The sequence below is a fragment of the Procambarus clarkii genome, chromosome 25, assembly GCF_040958095.1.
Source record: "Procambarus clarkii isolate CNS0578487 chromosome 25, FALCON_Pclarkii_2.0, whole genome shotgun sequence".
Taxonomy (NCBI): domain Eukaryota; kingdom Metazoa; phylum Arthropoda; class Malacostraca; order Decapoda; family Cambaridae; genus Procambarus; species Procambarus clarkii.
The window spans coordinates 2,310,415-2,335,201 of NC_091174.1; the positions used below are offsets into that span (position 1 = coordinate 2,310,415).

Here is a 24,787-nt window from a genome sequence, read left to right on the forward strand (position 1 = left end):
GTCCAGCGTGCTGTCCGCTCGGCCGACCGGCTCCCTAGACGAACCCAGACGCCATCACCTTCATTTATTTTCTATCTAACTTTTGTGACTGTATCTCTTCATCTCTATTGTACCTCGTTACTGTGTAGCAAGGAGGGAGGCTGATCCCTGGACACGGGAGCCAGCAAAGGCAAGATAGTGGGGATAGTCAGCTGTGAAGCAGCCGTACCACTCTCTAATGATGGATGAAGCCCCATTACAGCAGGAAGGACGACAGCTGAGGCAGGTCGGATGATGGGTGAGAGGGCGAGGAAGATAAAGGTGAATCATGAGATATTAACGAGGAGTCAACTATGAGGTTGGACCTCGTCTGGCCCGTGTAGGGAAGAGTCTCTGAGGGAAACAACCTGCTTGTCGAGTCGTTCAGCGATATGTGTCATCATATCAGAGATGGGCACCACTGTCTTAAACAGTTATGGTAGATAACATAATCGGAAATCCAACTTACCGTAGTAGAGAAATGAATACCTTCCAGCAAACACCTGACGCTGTTATTCCTGAAGCAGCTCATCAATACTCACCAAATGTGCGAGTTTTCCAGTCATTATTGTCTCAAAATTTCCTCTCTGTTACCTGGTCTTAGAGATATCCTCCTAAGCAGCAAAGTCCCACTTTAATTTTCAGTTTGCTGAAGTTATGTCGTTTGAGTGAGTGGGATATGGGTGGAATTGGGTATGGGAGTATAATAAATAGGAGCTGCCTCGTATGGGCCAATAGGCCTTCTACAGTTACCTTTGTTCTTATGTTATGTTCTTACAACAATCAATACACACTTACCTTTACAATTATTCAGCAGAGCATCGCTATTGGTCGAGGGATTCCAGGACCTCGACCACGGCCTCTTCTGTGACGACGAAGAGCTCTTATTGGCTGCTGTGTTCTTCGATGATGATTGGCTGATTGGGGAGAAGCTCCGATTGGAGAGGAGCATCTTGGCCTCGCTAGCAGAGGAGAATGGAGTGGAGTGACTGGAGGAGAGCTTCCTGTGGGGCGGGGGTGGAGCCGGCCTACTACTCCACCAGGCAGAAGAACTGGGCAGACTACACACGCTAGAGGGCGCTGAAGAGTCACCTTAAACACAACAAACCAAACATCTGCCAGCGACTAATTAGCATTTTACAATAGCCTAAAATAGAACACACCAGAAGACCCTAAACCAGCCTAAATTAACATTATGGGTTAATATATTAACATCTCATAGTCCTATTTACCCAGTCTACTCAAGCCTAGTAAAACCAAACACGGTTTAACTTTGCATAAATTAACAATACAAATTACATCTGAATAGCAAAGAAAACTAATAAAATATAAAGTATAATAGAATGTTTCAGTAAATTAAAACATACTGTACACATTAACAGTACATATTACATATTATTTTGGGGACACATTTATCCTTCACCCGTTCCCCTTAACTACAAAACTCTACACAATCTCAACCCAAGAATTTTGCCCCTTCCATTTACTATCGACAGTTAATGATAGATAGAAATAATATCATTATTTCTAATGATAGAAATAATGAAAGACCATCAACGAATGGCCACCCACACAATAACTGGCATGTCGATTCGGGTTTTTAACCAATTACTGCCCTTGTTCTCACAAACACACATTTTATGTATATAAGGTTTCTGATAACTGATCCCATTACCTCGAGGGTTATTAACTGATTGCCACATGGATCTCTAGCTACTGGGATGTAAACACATTTCTAGTAATATTTGTGTGTTAATTTTTAATAGTATATCATAACACTTCACAATGAAATCATGACTTTGTTGATCGATTGGCCAATGAGGCTTCAGGGAAACAAGACATGACTTTGGACTATCTGATCCAATTATTAAAAAACATTCATATTAAAGAAATTAATTCAGATTTAGAACTAAGAAATGGCCAAAGACCTGAAAGCTGTATTAAAAGTATTTGTGAGGTACTTACTGGTGCTGCCTCGCCCCATGAAGATAGGTAGAGAGATCTTCCGTTTAAAACTGCTCTGGTTTTTTCCTCTTGAGTCTCGTCTGACCTCGTCCTCAGAGAGATCGTCCTCGTCCTCCTCCCTAGAGATGGAGCGGATGATTTTGGAGGGCGAGGTCTTAGAGGGGGAGTAGGCAGTTCGTGGATACTCGCGACGACCAGGGTAAGGGCTTCCGCCTCTCGGGGTGGAGTCTCCTGATGGAGAGGAACTTAATGATAAAATCATTTCAATTCAGACAACACACACCAAACCATAAGTCGCCAGCTGTCTTCACGGTGGAGCCGGAACGACCACCTGACATGAGCGAGGACTCCTATAGACTGTGATCCGCTTACAGTAATACAGAGAAGTATATGCAGGCGATGAGTCACAATAACGTAGCTAAAGAATCGACTTGAGAATGGTCCAGGACGGACCGAAACGTCGTCGTCCCTTCACCTTCTAGTGTGTGGTCTGGTCAACAGAGAAGCATATGAGGGATTTATCACCTCCAGGTACATGAGGACGCAAAGACTGCAAGACCTGACCATAGATCCTGAAAGTGTTGAGATGGTGAGCAAGTTGCTGGTAATAGAGCGCCACTCATCAGTGTAGAGCAGCCTCGCGCCTGACAGTGTGGTACCAATACTAGACGCCAAACAACAATACCATACAAATTGCTACATAATATAAAAAGTGTGTCTTGGAACACTGAAAACATTATCCTCACAAGAAACTTCATCATCGCTTCAGGCGAGAGTCACACCTGACATATCAACTGGAGTTCTATAATAGAATGATTGAAATCGGACAAGAAAAGAATGAAGGAACAGACTTTAGAATTGTCAGAAACAGTTGACCCTCCAACACAGTCAGAGCTAAAGCACAGACAGAGTAATAAATTAGGCGGAAACAGTAAGACGGAAAAAATAGTGAGGCCTTCCATACGAAGCCTATTGATCACAGGATAAGTATGAGGTGCACAATAAACTAGCTGCCGCTGGTGGCAAACAACAAAAATCAACAATTAGTCTACCCATATGGTTTGCAGAAACAAAAAACAAACATTCCCTCGGCCACTATGTACTGGATTATAATAACTTACAGGAGCTTGGAAACTACCTACAGAAATGGCACTATTGCTGGTACACGCTGCCAACCATCATTTTCATAAAGATTCTTTAACTTTAACATCAACAAATCCAATCAAAAATACACATCAATTATATTAACAAAGATCTGTGAACAGGAAGAACACCCCAGGGGTGTTCATCCTTCTGCTGGGAGGTGGGGGAGGGAGAGATTGAAATTGAAATAAGTTTATTGAGGTAAAATACACACAAAGGGATGAGGTAGCTCAAACTATTCTCACCCCGTTCAGTACATCGTGTTAATACATACATAGACACACATCACAAACAGTAAACATATTACCAAACATTCTGAGAGATAAACATATACATTTCCTCCTATACACAAGTAGTATGGTACCAGACAGACAAATATGCTGCTATGACGGCGTGTTCATTCCCAGCAAGAGTGGCGCTGCCCAATAAATTCCCCCTCTGGTGCAAAAAATTAAAATTAATATGTGAAAAAGTATTGGTGTACTTTTGAAGTAGATAAGACATGGGCGCTTAATGGTGGGCGCCTTGGGGCAAAGAGTAGAGGAAGGGGCTGAAGGAGACGATATATTCCATCACCTCTCAAGCCAAGAAACCCAAAATCTCTGCTCGATCCCCCATATATATATGAGCCAAGACGGCCCAGAACACAAGAGCACATTTATTACAACCAAACCATCTATAGCCTATCAAGCCTAGCGCTAAGACCGGCTTATTTTCTGATTATCTTTGATTGACAGAGGAAAAGGAGAGCATCAGCCTCACTCACGAACCGAAGGGTTACGAAATTAAACGAATATGTATGAAAGTGTGCTTTAAAAAGTGAAGAGAAGAACCCGTATCAAAGTTCTTGATAGTAAGTACTGGTGATGGTGTTTATAAAAAAAGAGAGCAAGAGGTGGCAACACTCACGCTCCTCTCCTCCTATATGCTCAAACACCTCACAATATCTCACCTCAAAGAGGTATCAACAAAGATTGCAATAGCTGGTTTAACGGTGCAATTAATCCATTAAATCGATTACACTCAGAAATATAACATATGATTATTATATATGGTAAACCTGGTACTTGTGTCAAGCTGCCGAGTCACAGCCAGAAGTTATCGTACGGGAAAAGTGATGCGCGGCGAAATGACCGCTCTGGCACTGTAAAATAAATGTCAAAATTGGGGGGCGCGGCTGGCCGAGTGCCCAGCTGGCTTGCCAAGGCATGTATGTATGAGTCATGTGGTAATATACTACACTACAGTATAAGGATCTATTGAGACAATTTATACCAATGACAGGTTATTGTGGCTCTCTTTGGACCACCTTTCTCTTTCAAGAATGATCAGATACATTGTAAACACTCAACATGAATTCAAGTTCATGTTTATTGAGATAGAAAGAAATACATCTCAAAGAGATAGAGTAGCTTAGGCTATTTCTACCCCCCACATGAATTTAGAAGAGGAAAGTCATGCCTGACAAACTTGATAGAGTTCTATGATAGTTACTAAAATATGTCTGGAGAAAAATGTTGTGTAGACTGCTCCTTCTTAGACTGTCAACAAATATTTGATGTTGTTCCTCAGTATAAAGTGTTTTTGAAAAGGCTGATGTAGAAGCAAGCTGGTATTACTGGGTTTTCTTCCTATTGGGGAGTGTTGTACATGCTGCTATGGCGGTGTGTCCACTCACAGGATGAGTGGCGCTGCCCAATACTGTCACTATGGCGGTGTGTCCTACCTTGAGGCTACCTTGAGGTGCTTCCGGGGCTTAGTGTCCCCGCGGCCCGGTCGTCGACCAGGCCTCCTGGTTGCTGGACTGATCAACCAGGCTGTTAGACGCGGCTGCTCGCAGCCTGACGTATGAGTCACAGCCTGGTTGATCAGGTATCCTTTGGAGGTGCTTATCCAGTTCTCTCTTGAACACTGTGAGGGGTTTGCCAGTTATGCCCCTTATGTGTAGTGGAAGCGTGTTGAACAGTCTCGGGCCTCTGATGTTGATAGAGTTCTCTCTCAGAGTACCTGTTGCACCTCTGCTTTTCAACGGGGGTATTCTGCACATCCTGCCATGTCTTCTGGTCTTCTGGTCCACTCACAGGATGAGTGGCGCTGCCCAATAAACTGGCCCCTCTGAGCAAAATTTAAAAAAGTTTTAATTTGGGAAGACGCTGAACTAAACAAGACAGTATTAGGAGGACAAAAGACAGTCATAGTCAGAGGAGAGTTCTGCAGCCTCGGGGACATGTAACAAGTGAGGTCCTACAAGGCTCGGTTCTCAGACCACAACTGTTCTTAATTTATGTAAACGACCCCAGGGAGTGAACTTGTCTATGTCAATGACTAGAGACGATGCAAAGCTGTTGAGGAACTGTAAAACAGTAGAAGACTCCAGAGTCACAGGAAGACCTTGGCAAATCTCAGGAGAGGAAAAAAATGACTGCTGGAGTTCAATCCCTTCTGTTTAGATTGCTAAGTTCCCTCAGAATGTTATATTTTATATCGTTATGTCTCCATTTTCCTCCTTTGCTCCAGTGTGGTCCAGTTCTCTCCCTCCTTCCTCGTAGTTCAGTCTCTTCTACTCAGGAACCAGTCTTTTTTTTATATATTTTTGAAGCTATTTTAGTTTTTTTTAATGTTAACAATTGGGGTTTTGTATGTTAAGGCTGCATACTAAAAAAAATGTCTCACGCAGGTTGATTATTGCATTCGAATGATTCTTTGTACAAATCGTTATACAAAGTTGTCAGTCACTTTGGCCCGTAGTTCTTTTATGGTAAAGCAAGACTGCATATGTGTGTTTACTATTTGTGCTTGCAGGATCGAGCTGTTAGCTCTGGGACCCGCCTTTCTAACGAATGGCCGACTATTGTACTGACTCCCGACCTTTTTCTCTTTATCATATCCATTACACACACACACACACACACACACACACACACACACACAGGGGGGCCTCGTAGCCTGGTGGATAGCGCGCAGGACTCGTAATTCTGTGGCGCGGGTTCGATTCCCGCACGAGGCAGAAACAAATGGGCAAAGTTTCTTTCACCCTAAGTGCCCCTGTTACCTAGCAGTAAATAGGTACCTGGGAGTTAGTCAGCTGTCACGGGCTGCTTCCTGGGGTGTGTGTGTGTGGTGTGGAAAAAAAAAAAAAAAAAAAAAAAAAAAAAAAAAAAAAAAAAAAAAAAAAAAAGTAGTAGTTAGTGAACAGTTGATTGACAGTTGAGAGGCGGGCCGAAAGAGCAAAGCTCAACCCCCGTAAAAACACAACTAGTAAACACACACACACACACACGGGGCTTCGCGACTGAGTGGACAGCACTTCGATGTCGCAGTCCTAATGGTCCGGGTTCGATTCCCGACGAAGACGGAAACAAATGAGCAGTTTCTTTCCACCCAGATGGATGCCTCTGTTAACCAAGGAGAAAATAGGTACCTGGGAGTTAGACAACTGCTACGGGCTGCTTCCTGTGTGTGTGTGTGTGTGTGTATGCGTGTGTGTATGCGTGCGTGTATGCGTGCGTGTATGCGTGCGTGTATGCGTGTGTGCTTGCATACATGCGTGTAACCGACCTGCCAGAGAGTCCTCGGAGAAGGTGGAGCCCAAGCTGGTGTTGCTCAGACTATGAGAGAGCGCCCTGTGGTAGCTGTTGTCCAGTTCCTTCAGGAAGAGCAGGTTTTCTTTCTCGAAGTCGCTCAGTTCGCGGCCGTAGCCGTCAGTATAGGTCTCATTGAGTGAGTCTGGGGAGGCGCGGCCGTTGGTATCAGCGTCAGCCTGTGGCCGGCAGTAGTAGGGTCCACTGGAGGCGGTCACGCCCTCGCTACAAGACCCATCAGAGCTCTGCAACACAAACACAACTTGCAATCAACTTTTTTAGCAGATCAACAGTGCCAGGGTAGAAAGGGTAACATGAGGGTAACGGAACAAAACACAATGAAAGTGCTGGTGTTACGGAGGCTAACTGTCTGGAGTAGGGGGTCCCCGTCGGTGTGAATATTGAGTGAAGTTCCACAGCTGTCTTCACTCCGGTGGCCTCAGCTGTGAGTGAATGGAACTATCAGGGTTTTAACTACTCTTGCGTTGTATCTGTTCTTTACTCTAGCAGTTACGATGGACTATGGACACTGAAGCCTCTGTTTTAAATAAATTGAAGATGTATATATTTTTCTCCTATAATATTTTTCATATATATATATATACAGTATATATATATATATATGTATATATATATATATATATATATATATATATATACATATATATATATATATATATATATATATATATATATATATATATATATATATAAGCCCATACTTGCTTAAACCACAAGTGAAGATTAACAATCTTTGGACAACTGAGTTTATTATACATTATATTATTATTATATATATATATATATATATATATATATATATATATATATATATATATATATATATATATATATTCTGTATTTATTATTTTCTGGTTTAGGGCTTCTATCCCTCTAACTATTTTCTTAGCATCAGGGCTTAATTGGAATAGGAGGACCTACCATGAACACCCAAATCACGGAACTATTTACTCTACCCACCATGAGAGTAAGGACAAGACAAGAACATATCGATGCCAACACAGAAGACAATGTCCAACATAACAGGCCAATTACACTGGATTAATCTTTGTGTTTAGATAGGAGATGCCTCGTATGGGCCAATAAGCCTTCTGCAGCCCCTATGTTTATCCCTTATGTATCCCCCCATGTTTTTCACCTTCATTGTATTATCACCTGACCTAATGCGGGTATAAAATCAACTAGTATTGTAAGATTGTTCACTTGAGAATGAACCATGGAGGTTCGAAACGTCGTGCAAATTATACAAATAAGTGTAATACACTCTATAGTAAATCACTTCTTTTCTTCACCTTAAAAGTACGAAAATGAGTTTTGGAGAACTCCTATTCCAATTAAGCCCTGATGCTAAGAAAATAGTTAGAGGGATAGAAGCCCTAAACCAGAAAATAATAAATACAGAATATGCGGTCATATTCAATGAAACATGTTTGAAAGAAAACCTGCTGCCAGTATACACCAATATATATATATATATATATATATATATATATATATATATATATATATATATATATATATATATATATATATATATATTGTGTGATCAATAAAGTGCAAAGTAAAGTGTCATCACATTCTTAAATAATGTGAATTTGTTTTTTTAAATTTCCCGGTGGAAACAGGCACCTTCAAATCAATGTCCCCTATAAGAGGTGTCTTTTGTTTAACTCCAGCGAAAGCAAAGTAATGATGATGGGTGATGTAGATGTTGGCAACAAAGGCCGAATACAAAGGAGGAATCCTAGGCAGTGATGTGGTGGAGGCTGACGCCATACACAGTTTCAAATGTAAATATGATAGAGCCCAGTAGGCTCAGGAATCTGTACACCAGTTGATTGACAGTTGAGAGGCGAGACCAAAGAGCCAGAGCTCAACCCCCGCAAGCACAACTAGGTGAGTACAAGCTACCAACTGGGAGGGGAAACCCTCCAGGAGTCTGACAGATAAAAATACTTGAGGACCTCACGCCAACCCGGTCTCTGGAAACATCAGTTGCATATGCAAGGCTGCGAACACCACACCAGTCTTCATGTATTTAAACAATAAATCATTTAGGACTATAAATCACAAATTTCAGACCAATTGTGGATTATTCAACGCCAAAATAAACTGCACATGTCTTCAAACACAAACAAAACTGAAGCGAATGCAGAAATGACACCAAACTAATCCTTGAACTGAGATACGAACAAATACTAAAGGAAATTAAATGTAACATCACTGAAAACGAGACGAAACACGAGCCATCATCACGACATACTAAATACCGAGAATATATTACAAGACAGGCAAGGACAGACCAGGCATGTGAAATGTGATGAACACAGGAGAAACTAAGTCTCAGAACGAGCCACAGACATGTAAATAAGAACTTCTTTAGTGTAAGTAAGTCACTGGGATAAACTAGAGTGACAAGGTGGTGGCAGAGGCAATACACCGTTCAGATGTAAATATGACAGCACAAATGGTTCAAGAACTTGTGCACCAATTCATTGTAAATTGAGACGTGTATATTCTGGAGCTCCGAGAGGCCAAAGTCAACCAGAGTGGACTGATACATACAATGAGAAGATATTCGCGACATGGATATATATACGAGATGTAACCCACCCCCTCCTCTTCCCTGTGTATATATACACTGAGTTTACTTTAGTATACTTGATAATTGATCAGTAAGCTATTGTGGTGGCATTAATAACCCTCCAGAGCCTGATAAACCTCATGATCAACACCACACCAACACGGGAGACATCTCCCGTCACGCAGGGTGCAGTCGCACCTCCACAGATCTCCAGTATCATCTACTGATACTGGTGATGGCTCAAAAGGGCCACCACTTACGGGCTATTCATGCCCGTGCCACCTTGTGACTGGCTTAATCTTCATCAATCAATCACCCACACCAAGATGTGTGTGTGTGTCGATTGATGAAGATTGATGAAGATTAAGCCAGCCAAAAGGTGGCACGGGTATGAATAGCCCGTAAGTGGTGGCCCTTTTGAGCCATTACCAGTATCAAGAGCTGATACTGGAGATCTGTGGAGGTGCGACTGCACCCTGCGTGACGGGAGATGTCTCCCGTGGTGTGCGTGTGCGAGTCATCGCTAGGATATACCTGTAATATCTGCCCCAAGCTGATACTCCGGCGGTAGCGATGGCGCTGGTATCTCGGAACCTCGACATCCTTATCCTGCCTGGCGGAGGCCCCTTGGGAGTGCCTAAGGAGGGACGGGCTAGGGAGGGATAGGTGGTCCTTCTCAGAGGGCCGCCTCCCATCCCCTCCCACTTGGGGACATGTGCACAAGCCTCCACCTCCAGCAGTCCCCTAAAAAAAACAGAAAATGGGTGTTAATGTTTGCTTCAGAAAACGTGAAACTTATGGAGGGTCAACAAAAGAAATGTGAAATTTATGTGCTTCCGCCTACAGTTTAGACCTATTGTCTTGTGTATGACCCTCTGTCCTGCGTGGCAGTGAATACCAGCATTATCCTCACTTTAATAAGGCTTTATCAAAATCCTCAGATTAGGCAAAATTGTAATTCATTTTGTCAATAAAGATGTTAATAATAATGTAAAATTTATAGCACCAGCCACCATTATCCCTTGTGTACATATTCTGTTGTTTTTATTTTCTGCACTGTGTGTGTGTGTGTGTGTGTGTGTGTGTGTGTGTGTGTGTGTGTGTGTGTGTGTGTGTGTGTGTGTGTGTGTGTGTGTGTGTGTGTGTGTGTGTGTGGGTGTGTGTATGTGTGTGTGTGTGTGTAGACTCTCCTATTTATAATCCATGAGTATCCAAAAAGATCCCCAAAGGCATGGTTATTGCCTCACACACACAGAGTATAAACAAAAATACACTTTTCCTAAAAAAGTCATATTTGGGTGCCTTTTTTTAAACCTACACCTTAGTTGTGTTTGCTGGTCGAGCTTCAGCTCTTGGGTCTGACTTTTCCAGCACTCGGTCGTCTAATGCAGTGACTCCAACTCAAAATATCTTATACATTAGGGCCCCTAATATGTACTATATATTAGGGGATCCTAATATGTACTATATATTAGGGCTCAAATAGCTTGTATTAGGCCTAGGATGCTTAGGTTTAATTATCAACATAAAAACAAAACCTTTTCCGGTTTGTCCAAATTCATTAATACCGAATTCTACTTTCTAGTTGTCGATTACGTCAATATATGTACTATGGTGGGAGGGAGGGAGGAGGGTGCACATGCGCGCGGACGCCTAAGGAGAAGAATTCCTGCACAGTTTTCAACACACCAGCAATGTCATCACGCTAGCACAGCCGAGGAACCTTCACAAAGCACCCACATCAACATGTCAGTCAATCAGAGAGGTGGAGAGTGCCTACGTCGGCCCCCATAATTATGGCGCCCGGGTGAAAGCTGTAGGGGAGAGGTCACTCCCAAACCATACCTCCCTTTCACTTCTCTCTCTCTCTTGACCAATATAGAATCATGCAGAGATCAATAAAAGACACTTTAGAGGGCATGAAAGGTCACACTTCATTCTAACACTTTCTAAAAATGGGACGCAGCCTGTTCTTAAGTTATGACATTCTGTAAAAATTTCAATTGGGTTTCCTAACCAGAATTGTTCTAAGGTATAATATCAATGTAACCTGTAAATAGGCCAATGCTCAGAACACGTCGGTATTATGGTGCTTTAATTTTTTGCTAAAACACGATAATTTTGACGTTTGGTCGATTCCGTTTAAAAAATAAAAGTCTGGTGAGAGGATAGGTCGAGTTTATAGCAGGTTCCAGCATTATTCAAAGTTTAAACCCCAAGATGGTTTTTTATTAATCTAATATTAACTTACCGCAGTCTATACGATTGACTTGGACTAATTTGTATTTAGATCAACTCGCTTTGATTAACTTTAATTAGCTAGGTCGATTCATATTTACTAATGTGAACATTTCTGTTGTTTTCCAGAAGTTACAACACAAGCTCTCCATGTCTTCATGTGTAAGTCTAGTTCCTGTTTGAGCCTAGTCTCCAACACCCAGGTACCTTACACGTATTGTAAAGTACCTTACACGTATTGTAAGGTACCTTACACGTATTGTAAGGTACCTTACAGGTATTGTAAGGTATTTTACAGGTATTATAAGGTACCTTCACATATTTCACAATATGAAAGCCTGGGACAGTACCCATCTTAATGAAGGCATGTGTATTAATTCATAGTTATGATAATAAAAATTTAACAATACATACATACATATTATTAACCAGAAGACTTACATATTCCGCAGAGTTCCTTCGCTTCTTGGAGGTGAAGTATTTCTTGATCGCCAACATCGTGGCAGTAGTGGAGAGTTCCCAGCTGTTGTGTTGTTTAAGATTTGCTACCTGGGACAAAAAGTTCCAAGTAGCACGGGCTATGGTGAGCCCGTAGTGAGTTCCCAGCACTCTGGTTACCCCAGGGAGGCAGGGCTGGTTGAGGCCTGGGTGTCAGTGTATCAGAGGCTGCACCTGACTACACCCACAGAAGCTGGCTCCTTAAATCGTTCTTGGCGACACCCAGAATATATATATCACCGCCCTTTAGTCGACAAAAACAAATGCTAGTCGATCACTGTATATTTGTTCTATAAGTATATATATTTGATTTATTTTTATCTAGATCTCTTCTTGACTTTTGTTGTTATATATAGTTATACAACAATGTTGTCCTCGTTAAAATCACGAGAATGTGGTATATCAATGAGGAAATGTTAACGCAGTTTAAGGGTATCGAACCCTCATCTCTCAACTCGATGCTTTTCCAGTTGAACAATTCCATCATATACACAACGTATTATAACTAACATTTTTCTTCTGGGTTTTGGTTTGCTTGTAAACCCTGTAAATGTCATGGCAATTGATGGGAAAACATCAGCGTAATATCTGGTTAGCGTATTTAATTATGTACAGTGATTGTACGTTTTGGAGACATTAGCCATGTAATTACTCTGAAATGATTAATGTTTTTGAGAAAGTTGTTCAGACAATACTGTGATTTCACACAATACAAGTATCATAGAAGACAGGCATCAAGAATAGTCACGGTACGGAACACAATTTTCTCACAAGACAAACTTAGGCTGCTGAATGCCATACAAAAACGTAAGTTGATAAAATCAATTTAAAGTAGGCCTAGTAGTATTGTAGGCCTCTATATTTAAATATAGAGGCCTAGTAGTATTGTAGGCCTCTATATTAAATACAGAGGCCTACACAAATGAAGAGTTTGAGTGAGATGAGGATATAAGCAGTCCGGCCGGCTTGGTTAGGTAAGAGCAGCAGCCTAGTGGATATAAAATTACGACTCATTGTGACTAATGTATTTCTTCACAACATGCTAATTCACGAAAGTAATAAATTACAAAAATAATAAACATACATGCAAAAAAAATGCGTATTCATATACATACAAGTTTATGAGTATGTAAACAAAATACAAGAAACGTGGACAAACACCTAAAAGCATAACAATCTTAGGTCTAAAAATACATTAACAAGAAATAATGGAACAAAAGAGCTCAAAACAAAGGCTTTAATTACTCAACGATGGTTTCCACCATCGCCTACAATCGCTTCAGACAATACCGAGAGCTCGCGATTGAGTTCGAAGCTAAAAGGCGTCCACCAATTACAACGCCGGTATAAACCGTCTAACCAATCACAATATTGGACGTTGAAGGGGGCGTGAACGGGCGTGGCATCCGTCAACCCTTAAAGGGGGGGCCCGAAACTTGCGCTAATTATTTTTGTATTGTTTTTGTTTCGTATGAATCAGCAGATCAAGGCTTCACTCTCCTTGTGGCCTTGATGGTCCCCGTACAAGGGTTCCGTCTGCTCTGGTACTTCCCGGTAATACTAGGGGATACTACCTGTGTTCCGGTAGTACTAACACAACTACCCAACTCAAAATGATCACAGAATCCCTACATGTCCAACAGACACAGATTGAACACACAAAAGTCCATGCAATAACAATACATAAACCTCATACTTTAATAGATATGCAGACGAGGAGTCACAATAACGTGGCTGAAATATGTTGACCAGACCACACACTAGAAAGTAAAGGGACGACGACGACGTTTCGGTCCGTTCTGGACCATTCTCAAGTCGAAACGTCGTCGTCCCTTCAATTTCTACTGTGTGGTTTGGTCAACATGATAATACGTAATCATCTTGGTGCAGGGGAAGCCTGCCAGAGGTTCTGTACTACATATAAGGTAAAAGTTGGAAACTTTTATTGAAAAGCATTAGAACCAGATGATGGGCACAAGATACTTTAAAAGTTAAAATAAATCCCTATGCCATTACATTCAGTAAACAGCATATAGTACGGAGCCTAAGCCTATATTATGCTTAAGTCTATACAGCTCACCAATGCAAAAGAGCTCGTAAATCACATATTCAACATGTTAAAATTGTGGAGACTAACAAAAGATATGGAAGTATGTAAGCTTGTAACTCACACGGGAGTGCAACCGACCGGACTGTTATGATAAAGGCTTACATGAGGCTTCAATGCCACCACAATTTAACATGGCATGTGTATCTACTACACGTGACATATCTACTCTTTCTACTATATATATATAGATATATATATAGATATATATCTGTATATATCTACTCTTTCATTTCGTAATGCGTACACAAGTGTTGTTATAATTGTAACTCACTATTGTATACAAATGTCTTTGTCGTTTATCCAGTATCATTTTGATAGGCATTAATTTATGATATATAATGCATAATTTCAATGTTCAGTGTTATGTTTTTTATTATTTTTTGTTAAAATTATTAATGTATGGAATATTTTAGACACGAGGCTATTACATATCAAGTCTAATTATTATAGACTGTTAGGTATTTAACAGTTTAAATGCTGTAAGCTGTCTAAATGCTCTCTTTCTCTCTCTCTCTTCCTCCATCCTCTCTCCCTCACTTCTCTTCCTCCATCCTCCCTCCCTCTCTTACTCCCTCCCACCTTCCTCACTACAGGAACTGCTGGTAACAAAGCATACCAGAACCGGTTTGATCTCTTGTTAGACTTACACCAAAAAAAAAGTGTACACGATACTTTAGGTTCAACACTGTTAACTGCACCACCACCACCACCACCCCCCTCCAAAAGCATCACAACACAACTATACTCAACTACACAGCAACTACTACCCAAAGCATCGCCTCTCTTGTCAGGAACACGAGTTACAACCCTTAACACCTTCACCAGCCGCACGTACACAAGCACCAGCACGGACACAACCACCACCACGGACACCAGCACCACCACGGACACAAGCACCAGCACAGACACAACCACCACCACGGACACCAGCACCACCACGGACACCAGCACCACCACGGACACCAGCACCACCACGGACACCAGCACCACCACGGACACCAGCACCACCACGGACACCAGCACCACCACGGACACCAGCACCACCACGGACACCAGCACCACCACGGACACCAGCACCACCACGGACACCAGCACCACCACGTACACCAGCACCACCACGGACACCAGCACCACCACAGACACCAGCACCACCACGGACACCAGCACCACCACGGACACCAGCACCACCACGGACACCAGCACCACCACGGACACCAGCACCACCACGGACACCAGCACCACCACGGACACCAGCACCACCACGGACACCAGCACCAGCATGAGGGAGAGAGAGAGAGGGAAGCAGAGAGGGAGGGAGAGAGAGAGGCGGTGCGACACTCCGTACAGCTGTTGTTTCCGTTTTGGTGCTGTTGAGGGCGCGGCCGGGCGACCGGGCGGCCGGGCTAGGGTGGGCCAGGGTGGGCCAGGGTGGGCTAGGGCGGGCGGGTGGGCGGGCGGGCGGGCTAGGGTGGCGGGACAGGTATTGCTGGGGGAGAGGGATGGAGGATTGGTAAGATTGGCTGTAGGTGGGAATAGAGAAAGGGGTTAATGTGTCTGTACGAACCTAGTTCTACCTCTTAGGAGACCTGGTCGACGCCCGGGGTCGCGGGGTTACTAAGCCCCAAAGTTACCTCAAGGCAAGGTACCTGCAGGGGGTTGAGCTTTAGCTTCTGGTGCCCAACCGGACACTTTGGGTTCTTACATATCTATGCTTTAATCCGTGTCTGCCTTCACCACCTTAAACAATAAATATTATTTATATAGCGCCACTGCTATATAAATTTGGGTAGTTAATTTTCAAGTGTCTCTCTGATCATTTACATTCCTTCTCAAACTGCATGTCCTTGCTTACCCTGTCAAATATTATTGGTATTTCGTATGTCGAGACTATGTCTCTCCTGTTCTCTCTTCCAGTGATGTAAGGTTTTGCTTAGTCTTTCCTCGTAGCTCATACTTCTCAGCTCTGGGACAAGTTTGGTGGTATATCTCTCAGCACTGAGGCCAGCTTAGTGCCATGCCTTAAGGACTTCAACCTCTCTGTTCTGTTCGAGATCTGGAGTTCACGCTATCGCTGTAAATTCCAGAATTGGTCTGATATACGTGGATACACAAATGTGGGAGGATGGAAGCATAAGGGCAGTGGTAGAGTAGGTGTGGGTATGTATAATGGAAGGTGAATGGGTATATATATAGATATGGGTGGGAATAGGGGGGATAGATGGATAAATATGGGTAGGACTTAATGGATGCTCTCAACCCGTCCTCTTACCCACCCACTTGGACTGGACGGTAGAGCGACGGTCTGGCTTCATGCAGGTCGGCGTTCAATCCCCCGACCGTCCAAGTGGTTGGATACCATTCCTTCCCCCCCGTCCCATCCCAAATCCTTATCCTGACCCCTTCCCAGTGCTATATAGTCGTAATGGCTTGGCGCTTTCCCCCTGATAGTTCCCTTAGTTCAACCCGTCCTCTCAACTAACAAGTGTTCTACATCAAGGTAACCCAGTCAACTAAGAGTCCCAGTCAATCCTCCCAGACCAGGACTCGAACCCAGACGAAATCGGTGGCTGGAGGGACTGTTTGACACAGGACACTGTGCGTGGAGGTACATTAATTGAACCCCAACTGTTTGCCAGGTCACGCCCCTGCAGGGTGGACGCCTCCCCCGCCACCATCACGCACCTCAAGACACAGTCTACCTCCAGTGCCGTGCAGTCCACCTCCAGTGCTGTGCAGTCCACCTCCAGTGCCGTGCAGTCCACCTGCAGTACCGTGCAGTCCACCTCCAGTACCGTGCAGTCCACCTGCAGTACCGTGCAGGGTCTGGTCTATTTTAATCAAGAACACAAATTTAACGAAACAAATGTGAAGATCCGTGACGGAAAATGTCCACTTCCAAAGCGTCAATAAAGATGTTAATAATAATAATTCCAAAGCGCTCGTCGTCGGCCAAATGGGAGTGGGTCTAGGCCAAGTGTCCCTGGCCACTTCCAAAGCGCTCGTCTGTGGACAAGTGTCGTCGGCCAAATGTGAGAGGGTCTAGGCCAAGTGTCGCTGGCCGAGAAGGTGAGAGGTGGGGATGTGAGACAGGAGACAGTGTAAGTGTGTTGTTGAAGAGGAATATATTGGTGGTTTGGGTGACAGGTGAAGGCTCGACTCCTGCCTCGGGTCACCACCTTCCCTTCTGTATAATGCTTCACCCTCTTACCTAACAGTGAGGTCTTGCTCTTGTCCCCTGCCTACTACCTCCCTTCCCCCCCTCAGTATGTCCTCATATTTGACATACTTTATGCTCTATACTCATACTGGGTTAACAGTTTATCCTCATAATTGCCTTACATTAAGAAGTTCCCTTTCTCTTGTGACAACATGGATTAAATTAATCCATTCTCCCTTCCTTCCTCTCTTCCTCCCCCCTCCCTCCTTCCCCTACCTCACTAGATACCTTCCATACCTTAAACTTTCTCTTGTGATTGTTTCAACACTTAATAACTTCGGGTTTAGTATAGGGTGGATGACCTTCCCTACCCCAATACCCCCACACGACAGTAAACCCCGCATGACAGGGAACTCTGCCTTCCGAAGGGCTCGGTTCTTGGACCCCAACTGTTGCTAATATGAATGAATGACCTACCTTGAGTGTGAACGTGTCAATATATACAGACGACGTAAAGATAATGATAAATGAAAAATGGAGGACTGCAGAAAGTTAGAATGACCTCGACAAACTCTAGGAGTGGCCAAACAAATGGTTGCAGGAATTCAATTCTAACAAGTGTAAGGTAACTGAAGATGGGAGAGAAAGGCAGGAGACCAGGAGGTATCTACATCATGAGGGAAAAGCAACTACAAAGAATATAAAAGTGAGAAATATTTGCGAGTTATATAATTCGAACACTATCTCCAGAGGTACATATAAACAGGGTAACATCAGCAGCATATGGGACGCTGGCAAACATTAGAGCATCGTTTAGAAAACTATACCAGGGCTTCTTCCAGGCAATCTACAAAGCCTTTCTTAGACTAATAATGGCATATGTAGCAGTGGCCTGGAATCTACACCTTGTGAAGCATAAAACCTAAACTGAAAAAGTACAAAGGCTTGCAACAAGACTGGTGCCAGAGTTAAAAGGACTAAGCTATAAGGATAGGTTAAGGGAACAAGACCTCACAACCCTAGAGAAAGAACAGAGAGAACATGATTACAATATACAAGATATTGAGGGGGAATTGACACGATAGACATTGGCAACATCTTTAGAGTGAGAGAAAGTAGAATGAGAGAACACAGTGGAAGCTGGACATGCACAGGAGTCGAAGAAATGTAAGGACGTTTTCACACACAGAGATCACACTAACGTGATGCATCAAATGAACAAATCCACAAGGGCCGTGACGAGGATTCGAACCTGCGTCCGGGAGCATCCCAGACATCCTAGCTCAGTCGATTAAGGCAGTGTCTGGGATGCTCCCGGACGCAGTTTCGAATCCTCGTCACGGCCCTTGTGGATTTGTTCTTAAGGACGTTTTCGCTGTCTGTACGGGTGGTCAGCAAGTGGAAGACTCTAGCTGAAAGAAGAAATTGTGAGCGTGTGTTGCAGACGTGGTGTGTTGTCTCTTCACACCAACACAGCAGTTTAATATTCGCACCACATGTTGTTAGTCTGTGATGGGTACCACCTCGCCTCCTACGCCAACATGGCGCCCTGCCACTAGTGTCTCACCCATTGTAACCTTCCTATGCATGATATTGCTAGACCTCCAACCCTGGTTGATACCTGGTTGATGGGGTTCAGGGAGTTCTTCTACTCCCCAAGCCCGGCCCGAGGCCAGGCTTGACTTGTGAGAGTTTGGTCCACTAGGCCCTCCCCAAGCCCGGCCTGACTTGTGAGAGTTTGGTCCACTAGGCCCTTAACAAGCATCCAACTACCAATCAATCGTTTCGCGAGATATATGATATATTACAACTTCTTAAACAACTCCAAAATCAAATAGAATACTAAAATACAAGTCTGAACCAATGCGATAGTAAAAAGACTTATTTATCACTACTTAGACATTCTCAAAGAATCCATATTAGCACAATCTACATATTCCTCGACTAGGGATATCGACAAACTGTGGATATAGATTGGATAAGTTTAAATCCAGGAAAAAGAGCTGGGTAAATATTGGTTTGGAAACAGGTTTGTTGATTTATGGAACAAACTACCGAGTATTGTTATGGATGTGGTATTACATATTATTTAAATATGTGCTGCTTCGTATGGACCAATAGAAGCTGCGCCGTATGGACCAATAGGAGCTGCCTCGTATGGACCAATAGGGCTTCTGCAGTTTCTGTTATTATTAAATGATTATGTTGTTATGCAAGAGAACGTGGAGGCACTGGCTCTAACATCACAATATCACTAACAAGTTCACCACACGTGTAAACTGTTTACCTTATACAACACAGCTGTTCAGCTTCTGAACTCATTATGTGACTTCTGGTAATTATTTAGCCTTCTGATAATCAAGCTAAACTAACCAAAATTGTGAATGGATTGTTAATATAGTAACAAACTGTGTAGTTAGTTCACGTTGATGTAACTTGCTAAGCTACACGAATATTGGGGTTCAGTTCCTGAAATATTACGTGCTTCTGTAGCCTATCCTCTACCCGGCATGGAGTCCATCTAAATAAACTTAATTGGAACCCAGGAACTGTTGGACCCATTTACCCTCTTGTAAGCGCCAGGTACAGCAGTGATTCCCAGGTAGATTATCTATTCTAGTGGAGTAGATGACCCTCGTATGGATCTGGATACCGTGGTAGAAATGTAGACTTTGGAGAGTTTCACTTGTCAACATCCCAACGTCCGGCCAAGCGTAGAACCGTAACGTCGCATTCCAAAATCGGGGATTGGAGGATGTTAAATGGGTAACAATGACATTCCCCCATTTCCTCCATTCCTCGTCCTTCCTTCCCAATCACCGTTACCCTTCCCTCCTTCACAGGTCAATGACCAATGAGATTAGGCCAAACTGTCAATGACATAACCACAGGAGTCTTCAATGTTAGTGTTTGTTCACGACACAAACTAAAAAAGAGAAGAATCAAGACATATGAAAGCTACGGAGAGGGTTTGAACAAATGGCTATTAGGCTTTAATAGCAGTAAGTGTAAGGTGATAAGACACCTTCATATGATGAACGGGAATAACCACCAAAAATCTAGAAAGAAAAACAAACTGGGAAAGCACCAAGAATGACTACAGAGTAAGAATAGCACCAACAGCATAGGCGATACGGGCAACTTCAAGACAGCTTTCAGAAACCCAGTCAACTACCTACGTGAGACCAGTCCAAGAGCACACAGCCCCGGGGTGATGTCATTGTTACACAGTATTGTGGAAGTACGTAGATATAAGAGGAGGCAGAAGCCACCTCCAGTTTCAGAATCACAGCATTTATGACACCAGACAAGACAGTCTAGTTACTGCATTATGACAATAACACAACCGCGTGACGTGAGTACCCACATAAACACTAACGTGAGTACCCACATAAACAAAGGCGTGAGTACCCACATAAACATTAACGTGAGTACCCACATAAACAAAGTCGTGAGTACCCACATAAACAAAGGCGTGAGTACCCACATAAACACTAACGTGAGTACCCACATAAACAAAGGCGTGAGTACTCACATAAACACTGACGTGAGTACTCACATAAACACTCACAAATTCAACAACCAACTTCAAATGAAAACAAGCCAAGCAACTTGAGGAATGAATCATTCAACTCAGCAGTAGCTAGATCGGCCGGGTCTTGTGAGGTTATGCTCCACCCCACAAGTGCACTCATGTGAGTACGTACTCACCAGCACCTACACACACAAGTCATGTGTACATAAACACTCACACAGGCCATGTGCACATACACTCCCACAGATCATGTGCACATAAACATTCACTAACACAAACACATTCACAGAGGCGGCTATGACTAGTCAGTGTCAATATACTTTAAGCAGGATACGAAGCGGCAACCAATCACATATACTTATATCAATTGTACAAACGTTAAAAAAAATATATATATTATATATCCACCATGTTTTCATCTGATAAAAGTTTATTTGTTTACATTTTCCTTGCTTCATAACAATCATCTGTCATCACAATAACAAACCCAGCACTGTCTTTGGTTAATCAAACCAATCTACTTAAAACTACTTAAAAAGGGCACTAATTACAAATATCATCTTCACGAGTCGTTAAATCCAATTATTAAGAGTAAAGTCATAGAAGAGAATGTGTGGGAGGGCGCGGGAGGACGGAGTGCACGACCCGCTCACTACACAAGCTGAGACCAAACTGAGGCGGAAGCAGCGACCAACCTTGCCCAGCCTCTCTTTCCCGCCAGATACCCCCAGCCGACACACATTTTTTTCTCAGGATGAACACCGACAAATCAATATTTAACAAATTTTGTAACTTAAATCATATAATTTTACTTGTTTTAGCATCTTACTGGTTACTAAATTTATTACTATATATTTAGCTCATAGGTTAGTATATATTAAGTTTTTTGTATATTGTTCAGGGGCTTGCGACGTTGGTGTTGTCGGTACTGGGAATAATACAATTGGTTGCCACTTGGGCATAGCACTTTGTCTTGTGGGAGCACACCTTTAAACTCTAGTCATGCGTGAAACCTCTTTACTTATGCTTCTTCGTCTTGCCTTTTAACATTTCTTTGTTTAAATTTTATACTTCGTGTAAAGTACTTACATACGTACTTATCAGATTCTCCTTAACCTTCTGCTAGGTGAGTACCTAGTCAAGCACTTTACACTTTATTTTCCTCTGGAGAGCTAGTTTATTGGGCAGCGTCACTCATCCTGTGAGTGGACACACCGCCATAGTGACAGTATTGGGCAGCGTCACTCATCCTGTGAGTGGACACACCGCCATAGTGACAGTATTGGGCAGCGCCACTCATCCTGTGAGTGGACACACGGCCGTAGTGACAGTATTGGGCAGCGTCACTCATTTTGTGAGTGGACACACCGCCATAGTGACAGTATTGGGCAGCGTCACTCATCCTGTGATTGGACACACCGCCATAGTAACAGTATTGGGCAGCGTCACTCATCTTGTGAGTGGACACACCGCCATAGTGACAGTATTGGGCAGCGTCACTCATCCTGTGAGTGGACACACCGCCATAGTGACAGTATTGGGCAGCGCCACTCATCCTGTGAGTGAACACACCGCCATAGTGACAGTATTGGGCAGCGCCACTCATCCTGTGAGTGAACACACCGCCATAGTGACAGTACTGGGCAGCGTCACTCATCCTGTAAGTGGACACACCGCCATAGTGACAGTACTGGGCAGCGTCACTCATCTTGTGAGTGGACACACCGCCATAGTGACAGTATTGGGCAGCGTCACTCATCCTGTGAGTGGACACACCACCATAGTGACAGTACTGGGCAGCGTCACTCATCCTGTGAGTGGGAACACCGCCATAGTGACAGTACTGGGCAGCGTCACTCACTGGGTGCCAAGTCATGTGGGAATAATACGAAATGACATTGCAGACGAAGCTGCAAAACTTGCAACTAAGCGAAGAAATGTAGGCATTTACTTACCACAAAGTCTATCACAGATTAAGCAAGCAATTAGAAACAGAGCAATGCAGATGATGTACAGTGACCACAACACAGCAGTTGCAACATCAGGATCTGCGGGTTGGTACAAGAATTCAACCAACTACGAACCACTTATTTTGATGAAAGGGAGAAGTAGAACACCAGAAGTACACTTACATCGCATCAGGCTTGAATACCCATGTGCATGGGAAATAGGCTTACAGGTTCCAGAAGATGAGAGGAAATGTCAGCACTGTGGAGAAATGCCCGACAAAGTGGAACATTATCTAACACAATGCACAGTTACAAACCCATTAAGATTTCAACTTAGGTTCAACAGAGCAGAGGAAGTTGTTAAACACGTGGGGAATAATCTTACTGAAGCGACCATACGAGTCATAAATACTCATACACCGCCTAAGTAAAATATAAACGAGTAACACTTAATAAGCCAGCCAGAGACTTAGGGCCCAGGCAGGAACATACCTGCAAAAAAGTTACATCGTGCGAGTGAACACACTGCTATAGCAGCATACAACACCCCAAAAAGACGAAACCATTCCTATTATCCAATCATGTTTCCTCATCTGGTATATTAACCAACAATGGGGCAGGGGCCACGGTATTAAGTAAATGTGATGATGTTTGTAGAGGCGTGAGCCTAGTCCGCCATGACCGCGGCAGCTGGAGGTACAAGGGACAAGCCTAGGTTGTCCACCGTCCTCCTGTTCACCTCCATGTGCTTAGCCTAGCATTTTAAAAGCACCGAATCACCTTCTGTGGTTGATTGTTCAATAAACCCTTGAACTATATGTTTAACACATCTCTAACCCTGTCCATGGAGGACAGAAAAAAATGTATATATGTTGGCTAGCATTGTAAATGTGTGACCACGTCTGTGGTAGAAAATAATAATAATAAAAAAATCCATGTGTGGCATCTCATCAATATCACTAAAACTCTAAGATGTCAGACATAATTCCAGGAGGAAGGCCACAACATGGAAGGAAAATCAAATATGAAAGCAAGCATAGTTGAGGCAGTCTTGGCCCCCTTGTATGAACAGGAATACATGAATACAATCATCTTCAGAAAGCCTAATAACTCCTGCCAGGCATCTCCCATTATATACCCATTCACTTCCATTTATGCTTGAACCTTTCTAGTGATTTTTGCTTCTACGGTGTTCATAACTTCGTTTTATTGATCTGCAACTCTATTTCCAAACTACTGATTGCCTTTTTTTCCAACTTTAAACTTGTTTAAAATAAATCCATCTTTTCGTGTTCTATTTTCTAATGATACTTGTTGCATCTTATTTATATCTCCTTTGATATTCCTTTTTAGCCACTTGTGTCCCGTTCTTACTCTTCATCTTACTAATGCACATAAATTGAGCTTACTTAATCTCGCTTTACTCCTCTTTATCTCTCATTCCTTACGCCTAACATTCGCTATCGATCTCTCTCCTCACTCCACTTTTCCTCCTCATCGTTCTTGTCTGATTTAAGTCTCTTGAAACACACTCATCAATCTGCCTCATCAATCATCCGTCAACTACCTGATGCCATCAGCTAGTTCCATCTACCTCCTGACAATTGTCTGCCCGTCTGACAATTGTCTGGCCGTTAACTAGTTTATTTGTGTGGTGTGTGGTCAGGGTTTAAGTTTATGACACCTTTTAGCGCATTCGAAAAATGTTTTTAAAACAATGGCGGTGCGAGGCTTCAAGTTTGGCCCATGTTGGTGTTGGCGGCGGGCGCCCGGGCCGTCCTCACACGGGCCGCTCGCCCCCTACATGGTCCACTCCTGCCATATTTGACCAGAGCTGTTAAGGTCCTCCAGCGTCCTTCTTGTTAAAATTGCAATATAAACAGTGAGTTTTAAAGCGCCCTTCTTGGGTAGTGAACATTGCTTCCTCCTGTCTCATCCCCCTCTTCTCTCTCTCTCTCTCTGTCTCTTGCACCATTCCTCTTATCTCC

The 24,787-nt window shown here is 43.1% G+C and overlaps 1 protein-coding gene across 1 annotated transcript; it reads right to left on the reverse strand.

The window, feature by feature from the left end:
- Positions 1-769: 769 nt before the first annotated feature.
- On the reverse strand, positions 770-21,517 carry LOC123756557 (vitellogenin-1). The gene is made up of 6 exons (XM_069330917.1): positions 21,402-21,517; positions 11,992-12,701; positions 9,847-10,056; positions 6,685-6,952; positions 1,984-2,214; positions 770-1,110 (listed from the first exon to the last, which is right to left on the reverse strand). Exons 2-6 carry the CDS (start codon positions 12,046-12,048, stop codon positions 785-787), a joined length of 1,092 nt encoding a protein of 363 aa, XP_069187018.1. The 5' UTR covers positions 12,049-12,701; positions 21,402-21,517; the 3' UTR covers positions 770-784.
- Between the last annotated feature and the right edge of the window lie 3,270 nt (positions 21,518-24,787).